Genomic DNA, 8,273 nt, shown 5'->3' on the forward strand with positions numbered 1-8,273 from the left:
AAAGGACTGGAAGGGAAAGTGAGAGGTCTCCTGGAGCTCTGTTCGAAGGCTCGAGCTGTAGGCTACACTGGGACTAACCTCAAGAGCTCGGGGAGTCCAAAGAACTGTTGACACGCTGTGCCCCACACCAAACGGGCCCTCCCCCGGGGAACAGAGCCAGGGCCAAGGCTCAAATTCCACCAGAAGGCAGTAGGGCGCCCTACACTTCCCAACCCTCGCCTCAATTCGGCAGCGGCTCTGGCTCTGAGCGCAGGCCCGGCGGCACCCCGGCCCGAGGGGGCGCTCGCTCTCCCATCCAATGTCCGGCCCACAGCCGGCGCCACCTTGTTACTGGATCTCCGTGGCAGAGGCCAAGCCGAATTCGGGGTTCTCTTTACCATGACGAGGTCTTCAGCATCTTCTGCCGCGCGAGGTTGCGCTACACTCCCACGCTCCTCCGCCGCGGCCGCATCGCGAGCCCCCTACACGCATTCCCTCCCAAATTCCTCCTTCTCCCACCATCTCTGCCCCTCCTTTAGCAAGATGGCGGCGAAGGCACTTCCGGCGTGTGTCCTTACGGGTGCGTCCGGGCGGCAGCTAGAGGTGCCACGCACCGGGTTCCAGCCTTTTTGCAGCATAGTCTCTAGCGGTGATGGCGGGTAGACAGTTTGCGTGGAGCGGGGCGTCTCTTCTCCAGCTCCTTCTTGCCGTGAACCTGATAGTGATGCCCTCCACCCAGGCCCGGAGTCTGCGCTTCGTTACGTTGGTAATGAGAGATGCGGTGGCCCAAGGGCTCGCCAGAGCTGGAAGGGCACAGGCCCGCTGTTGGAGGGAGGGGCGGGGCTTGTGCTAGGGTCGGGGTCTTTCAAGGAGCAGGAGCCGGTTTAGGAGGAGACGACTGGCCTGGAGGGTGGGGGTCCGGTTCGGAATTGGTGTGGAGCCCGAGTTATTTTCGGGGAGCAGGCAGGGTGTAAGTAGTTCTATATCAGGGCATAGGTCGGGTGAGTCTGTCCTGGGACAGGGCTGTTACAGAACGAACGGTCAAGAGACGCACCCTTCACCCTTAAGCCTTTGGTGATTTTCCCTCTATTTCCCCCATCACCTGCATTGCTTTCCTTTCTCTTTTTCTTTCCCACCTGTGTCTTTGGCTTCGTCTATGGTCTCCAGTGGCGTTGGTTGGCCAAATTAGAATCTCTGGAACCTGTTCAAAGTTACTGACTTCCGAGTTGGGGGTCTTTTGCAGTGGGCAGAGTTAAGACTTCACGGGAGTAGGGCTTCCCTCCCCAACAGGGGGCTCTGTGTCCCCATCGAGGAACCCTCTGACCTGTAGGCATACCATTTTCTTTTCCTCAGCTGTACCGACATGGAGACCGTTCGCCAGTGAAGACGTATCCCAAGGACCCCTATCAGGAAGACGAGTGGCCTCAGGGGTTTGGTCAGCTAACTAAGGTGGGTGGGAAGCCAGCCCCCACTCCGGGGGTGCTGTAGAATGAGTGACCTCGAGAGCAGGCTACAGAACCAAACTGTAGTGACCTCGAGAACCTGTACAGAACCAAACCCACCAAACTGTCATTTCCCATGTAGGTGCTGACTTTGATCAGATTTCTTAACCTTACTTTTCTCTGTGCCCAGGACAGGTGCCATACACAATGGGCCACTTAATAAATGACTTCTCTGATCAGATTAACCCACTCCTACTTCCAGCCAGGGTAAATTTGGAAAGCAACAGTGCCTAAGCCCTGTGGGACTTGCAAGCTGTCCCTTCCCTGTTAACTCTTGGGTTTGCCCACAGGAGGGGATGCAACAGCACTGGGAGCTGGGCCAGGCTCTGCGGCAGCGCTACCACGGCTTTCTCAACACCTCTTACCACCGGCAAGAGGTAAGGCTGGGAGCTCAAGAGACAAGGGAAATGGAACCTGCTGTTCTCACCCTCTGCCCTCAGGGAGCCTGGGGCACTCAGGCCTCCTTCCATGCTTTTTTGGTTATACCTACAGGACGAGACATCCAAGAGCTGTGTAGAGCAGTTCTAGAGACCAAGTTGCCCCTCCTTGACTTGGAAAGGGCAAAACAGATCAAGCATCCAAGCTCAGACTTAAGGGCCTGGCAAAGTCTTTTCTGATTCTTTGAAATAACCTGGATTTTCCATCCAAGACGCTTATTGATTACCTACTAAGGGCAAAGTGCTGTGCTAGCATTTGCATGTAATGGCGCACCACACAGATATGGTCTCTGTCTTTGTGGAGCTTAGAATGTAGTGGGGGTGACAGATGATAAAACGCCCAGGGCTCACATGTAGAGAAGGCGTGTCAGGGAAGATTGGCAAGTGTTGCAGCTCCTTGAGGCCCTCTACCCAAGGATGGGATCACTGTTCCTCTGGTTACCACTGTGGGCCACAGGCATCTCAAGAGTCTCTCGATGTTATTGTTCCCTTGAGGTCCAGCTCTATCCTGGTCTTGCCCTGCCCCACTGCTTCCTCCTCCCTTTGCACAAGCAATTATCTCTGTTCCTTCTTTCCTCTGCCTGATCTCTAAGCCACTTCATAAAGGGGTATGTGTGGTTGGAGACAGTTTCTGCCCTCAAGGACCCTGATGTTGATAGGGAGATAGGCGTTGTTAGAAAACCAGACAGAGACAGAACTGACAACCTTAGTGACTAAGCACTTGGGACTGGGAAGGCATTTGAACTAGAGCCATTCCCACAGGAGTTCTTCACAGAGTGGTGACAGCTAGCCCCTAGCTGAGTGTTTGGGCCTTTGCTGAGAAGAGGGACAAGGAAGGTCAGAGAAGGGGAGAGGGCCACAGTTTGCTGGGTAACCATCAAGAACAGGTTCTTCTGCTACGGCCCCACCGAGGGGCCAAAGCTCGCCCACCCCACCCCCACAGGTGAGACTGGTATTGTCCTCTGCAGGTTTATGTGCGAAGCACAGACTTTGACCGTACTCTCATGAGTGCTGAGGCCAACCTGGCTGGACTCTTCCCTCCCAGCGGGATGCAGCGTTTCAACCCAAATATCTCTTGGCAACCTATCCCTGTCCACACTGTGCCCATCGCTGAGGATAGGGTAAGACTGGCCAGCCCTTCCCTGGAGGCGGTGAGAGGGATGACTCTGGCCATGAGCATGTCGATCCCCAACTCCTTCTCTGCCTCTGTTTCCCCACTTTGGTCTGCAGCTGCTGAAGTTCCCGTTGGGCCCATGTCCCCGTTACGAGCAGCTGCAGAACGAGACCCGACAGACACCAGAGTATCAGAATGAGAGTATTCAGAATGCAGTGAGTGGGGCTGAGGTGGAGGTCAGCACACTGGTCCTTTCCGCCAGGGCGGTACTAACCCCCTTGATCCATTTTTCATAGCAATTTCTGGATATGGTGGCCAACGAGACAGGGCTTACAGACGTGACACTGGAGACTGTCTGGAATGTCTATGACACACTCTTCTGTGAGGTGAGCCCACTTAGGGTCCCTGGTATGGCCTTTCTTCTCTCACACCTCCACAGGCCCGGGTGAGCTGGACAAGTAGCATACAAGTGCCTGGATACCACTCCCACTGGGGAGGTCCAGGCAAGCCGCTTCTTGTGAAACAAAGGAATTTCCCTCACGGGTGAAAAAGAACCTCAGAGTGGGAAATGGTTTATTACATGTCAGCAGTTCTTGCCCCTCTCCGCCCAGAACTCTCGTGGTATCCAACTCCATTCTGCTGAGTCACACTTTTCGTGCCTGAGTTTCCTTTCCTGTGTCCTGTCTGCCATGTCTTCTGGTTCCAGTCCCTCAGCCTCAGGTCTCCTCTCCCTTCCTGACACACACACAGGCACCTTCCCGCTGGGGAGGAGAGCTGTCCCTGGAGAGGCTCTGGCCTAGGCCTGGGGAGCTAACCTGCCTGCTGCGATACACAGCAAACACACGGGCTGGTCCTGCCACCCTGGGCCTCACCCCGAACCATGCAGCGTCTGAGCCAGCTAAAGGACTTCAGCTTCCGCTTCCTCTTCGGGATCTACGAGCAGGCGGAGAAGGCCCGGCTTCAGGGGGGTGAGTGACAAGAGCAGCGAGTCACTCCCCTCCTCAGGACCCTGCAGCATTAAAAATCTTCTCACACACTTACTTCTCCAGCTGTGGTACTCTCTGCCTCTTCAAAACCAGACCTCCCCCGTTAGCCACTGAGGTCTCCCCAGTGCTCCAAATGCTTAGCTCTGTCACTGTAGAATGACCACTGTCAAGTTTGTGTGCTTCTTTTCTACCATTCATATTCTTAAGCGTCACCCATGTCAGAAGACCCTCTGTCTCCTTAAATGAATACCTACCTCCAGAGAGCCACCAGGGGCCACTTTACAGGAAAGCTGAGAGTAATACAGATGCCAGTTTCTTGATCCGAGCACCCAAGGGAGGGCCGGTTGTCACACCTTCCCGAGCCTGCATGTGGCAGGGCTCCCATTCGCAGCCGCCATCTTGTGTGTTCTGAAGCAACCTGAAGTTTTTATTTGTTCCAGACTGGAGTAATTGTTCAGTTACGGGCAGGGCCTTGCAGCTCGTTTATAAATGGGCAGGTCTCTAGATCTTTGTTGAAATACGGATATCTCATTTTATCTTGCTTCCCTCTGTAAATGTGAACGATCTTAGAGAACGGGGTGCTGGAGAGCTTCCTGCGTGGTTCCCATGCCCCCAAGAAGAGTTCCCTGTGCAGGTGATCAGACCCAGCACTAGCACAGGGTGAAGGGCCACAGATAGGTCTGGTCAGAGACCGGGGGGTAGCTGGCACCACTGACCCTGGGGACTCTTCTCCTTCAGGAGTCCTGCTGGCTCAGATACGGAAGAACCTCACCCTGATGGCTACCTCCTCCCAGCTCCCTAAGCTGCTGGTTTACTCTGCGGTAAGCTCCCGTAGTCCCCAGTGTGCCGACGTCAAGCAGGGAGCTGGATTTCCTCTCTCTCCAGCGCCTGGGTGTGGGGGCTGGGGGGGGGGTACGCAATGCTGACGGGGAACTCCCCTCTCTTACAGCACGATACCACCCTAGTCGCTCTGCAGATGGCACTGGACATCTACAATGGGGAACAGGCCCCCTATGCCTCCTGCCACATATTTGAACTGTACCAGGAAGATAATGGGTGAGTGTAGCCACGGGTCTGCCCTCTGGAGGGACCCTCATGTGGTGGCTGTGGGCAGCCCAAGGGCTCAGTTACAGGCCTGCGGAGCAGCTTCCGTCTCATCTCCTGTCAACCCTCAGGAATTTCTCAGTGGAGATGTACTTTCGGAATGAGAGTAACAAGGCTCCCTGGCCCCTGGTCCTGCCCGGCTGTGCTCACCGCTGCCCACTGCAGGACTTTCTTCACCTCACAGAGCCCGTTGTGCCCAAGGACTGGCAGCAGGAGTGCCAGTTGGCGAGCGGCCCTGCGGACACAGGTGAGCTGCTGCCTGCCTCTGTGAGGAACATCCCAGAACAACTTGCAGTTCCTACCCACGGGTCTCCAGAGAGCGGCTGCATCTCTAACCCCCTCACTCATTTCCCCAGACGGTTCACTTCCCCACCCTGAGACCACCCCTCACGTTCTCCCTCCTCCTCATTCTCAGGCGATGGCCTCCCTTCTCATATCCCTGAGAAAACAGTGCTGTCCAGGAGAGCAGGGGCTCATCCTCCCACCAGCAGATCTTCCAGCTCGCTTGCTGGTGTGAGCCACTACCTAAGGCCAAGCTCTCCACGGACGCTCCGGGTCCATCTCTTCTCACTTCCACAGGGACTTGGGGGGCCCCAGTGTTTCCTGTTTACTGGGTCAGTCCCATCTTGAAAGTGTAAGGAAGACCTCTCAGGGCCCCATCTTCCTCCAGCCACCACTCTGTCCCTGTTCCCTGTGAAAGTGGAATCCTTTGCCTAGACTCTGGTTTTGCTTGTTCAGTGCCCGTTCTGTCAGGCTCATGCTAGACAGCCTTGCGTCACGTTCTCCAGTGAAGCCACTTTCGTAAAGGACCAGTGGCTGCCTCTTGTCAAAGCCTGACCAATTCTTAGCTTCTCTCATCTCTTAGGGGCATGATATAATAAACTCTTCCTTCTTTAGACACTTTCTTGGTTTCTCTTCTGACTTACAGTTAGCTTCCTTACTGGTTTTTTTCTCCCCACTAAACAATGGACGGCCCAGGTCTCATCCTGGCCCTTCCCCATCTGTGCCCACTCCCAGGGCAATCCCAACCAACCTCGTGGCTTCACATACTACCTCCATGCAAAGTTCTATCCTTTTATGACTCAGATTCATGACGTTTTTTCTGAGCTACAGACTCACATATTCAGTTGCTAACTTGAGATCTTTGTGTGACCCTGAGTCCTCTTGAATACAATCTTTCTCAGACCCCATATGCAGTCCACTAGCAGGTCCTATCAGCTTGACCTTTAAAATACATCTTCTTGGGGCGCCTGGGTGGCTCAGTTGGTTAAGCGACTGCCTTCGGCTCAGGTCATGATCCTGGAGTCCTGGGATCGAGTCCCGCGTCAGGCTCCCTGCTCAGTGGGGAGTCTGCTTCTCCCTCTGACCCCACCCCCTCTCATGCTCTCTCTCTCTATCTCATTCTCTCTCTCAAATAAATAAATAAAATCTTAAAAAAAAAATAAAATACATCCTCTTGGGGTGCCTGGGTGGCTCAGTCAGTTAAGCGTCTGCCTTCAGCTCAGGTCATGATCCCAGGGTCCTGGGATTGAGCCCCACATCGGGCTCTCTGCTCAGTAGGGAGTCTGCTTCTCCCTCTTCCTCCACCTACCTCTCTCCTCTCTCTCTTTCTGTCAAATAAATGAAAATTTTAATATATATATGTATAAAAATCAGTTCACATCACTACCCTTCTCAGAATCTTCCAGTGGCTTCCCATGACAGTGAGAACAAAATCCAAGTTCTTCCCCATGGCTTTCCAGGTGTTTCTTGTCTGATCCTCTGCTCTGATCTCTTTGCTCCTCACTTACTCTGCTACAGGGATACTGATTTCATAGCTGATCCTAGAATATGCCAGACTTACTCCCACATCAGGGCCATTTGTACTTGCTTCCTGTCTACCCACCCCCTCCGCCCTTGCCCCAAGACCCTGTTCTCTCAGGTCCAGGTGTCTCAGTGACTCCAGGTCTCTGGTCAAAATGTCATTTTGACATTTTGAAAGGTGATCCTTTCCCTGACTGACCTCCCTTTCCATCCTTTTCTCTTTGCTTTGCTTTGTTTTTTGTTTTTGTTTTTTAAGATTTTTTATTTATTTTTTGACAGAGAAAGAGAAGGCGAGAGAGGGAACACAAGCAGGGGGAGTGGGAGAGGGAGAAACAGGCTTCCCACCGAGCAGGGAGCCCGATGCGGGGCTCGATCCCAGGACCCTGGGATCATGACCTGAGCGGAAGGTAGAGGCTTAACCATCTGAGCCACCCAGGCGGCCCTGCTTTGTTTCTCTTTATAGCATTTGCGTTTGTCACTAACCCGTGTATGTCTCCATTGTAAGAGCACCTGGCATACGGTAGATAGCTATTTGCCGGGTGAACACTGAGATGCCGTTTTTCTCCCTCCCCGCCGCGCAGAGGTGATTGTGGCCCTGGCTGTGTGTGGCTCCATCCTCTTCCTCCTCATAGTGCTGCTCCTCACCGTCCTCTTCCGGATGCAGGCCCAGCCTCCTGGCTACCGCCATGTTGCAGACGGGGAAGATCATGCCTGACAACCACTCAGCCCCCTTCCCTCAGCCTCCTAGGGGAGGTGGGCTGGGCCCTTGCTCCTGACTGTTGCTGCTCCCCAGCCCATGGACAGGAGACCCTGGGATGGCCTCCCTCCGATGACCCCAACCTAGATGAACAAGTGGGACTCGGCTTGGCCCATGGCACCTGTCACTCAGCATTCGCGTGCCTCCCTGTTCACCAAGTACTGTGTTGGACTTTGGCTTCCTCCAGACACGATTGGCCTCCACCACGCTTACTAAGGACCAGAAGTGTAGACAAGTATTCAAGTTTCACTCAGGACCTGAAAAACTGAAGGAGTTAGTGCTTGATCAAGCCCTGCTCTCTCTTCAGCCCAGAGTTTTTGGCAAATAGTTCAGAGGACACAGTCTTGCCTCTCAGTGCTTATTTTAGTGGGAAAAACTGCACAACATTGGAGGTACAGACACTGGCCACTAAGGAACCGGATCGCCCAGAGGCCAGCCAGGCAAGTTTTCCTTTGCCCCCCTGAAGCCATAGAGTCAGACATACTGCTTCAGGCCTGTGTGTCACGCTGCAGATGGAGCAGGTTAGAAGGGTGTTTGTACCGGGGCGGGCGGGGGCGGGGGGTGGGGAGTTGTGGTACAGTCATAGCACCA

The 8,273-nt window shown here is 54.2% G+C and overlaps 1 protein-coding gene across 3 annotated transcripts; it reads left to right on the forward strand.

Annotated features, from left to right (window-relative positions):
• Positions 1 to 508: 508 nt before the first annotated feature.
• Positions 509 to 8,023, forward strand: ACP2 (acid phosphatase 2, lysosomal). Of its 3 annotated transcripts, none has more exons than XM_025879113.2 (11): positions 509 to 745; positions 1,333 to 1,428; positions 1,772 to 1,858; positions 2,887 to 3,039; positions 3,149 to 3,247; positions 3,329 to 3,418; positions 3,868 to 4,000; positions 4,757 to 4,839; positions 4,968 to 5,074; positions 5,194 to 5,369; positions 5,538 to 6,555. In XM_025879113.2, exons 1-11 carry the CDS (start codon positions 632 to 634, stop codon positions 5,750 to 5,752), a joined length of 1,353 nt encoding a protein of 450 aa, XP_025734898.2. In that variant the 5' UTR covers positions 509 to 631; the 3' UTR covers positions 5,753 to 6,555. The 3 variants fall into 3 exon arrangements, with proteins under 3 accessions (XP_025734898.2, XP_025734900.2, XP_073760755.1); XM_025879115.2 differs by lacking the exon at positions 5,538 to 6,555 and adding an exon at positions 7,507 to 8,023 and having other exon boundaries at positions 524 to 745; XM_073904654.1 differs by lacking the exons at positions 509 to 745; positions 1,333 to 1,428 and adding an exon at positions 1,615 to 1,688 and having other exon boundaries at positions 5,538 to 6,571.
• The last annotated feature ends 250 nt before the right edge of the window (positions 8,024 to 8,273 follow it).

Source organism: Callorhinus ursinus, unplaced genomic scaffold (assembly GCF_003265705.2).
Source record: "Callorhinus ursinus isolate GAN/ISIS: 27379988/994484 unplaced genomic scaffold, GSC_fseal_2.0 scaffold21, whole genome shotgun sequence".
Lineage (NCBI taxonomy): Eukaryota > Metazoa > Chordata > Mammalia > Carnivora > Otariidae > Callorhinus > Callorhinus ursinus.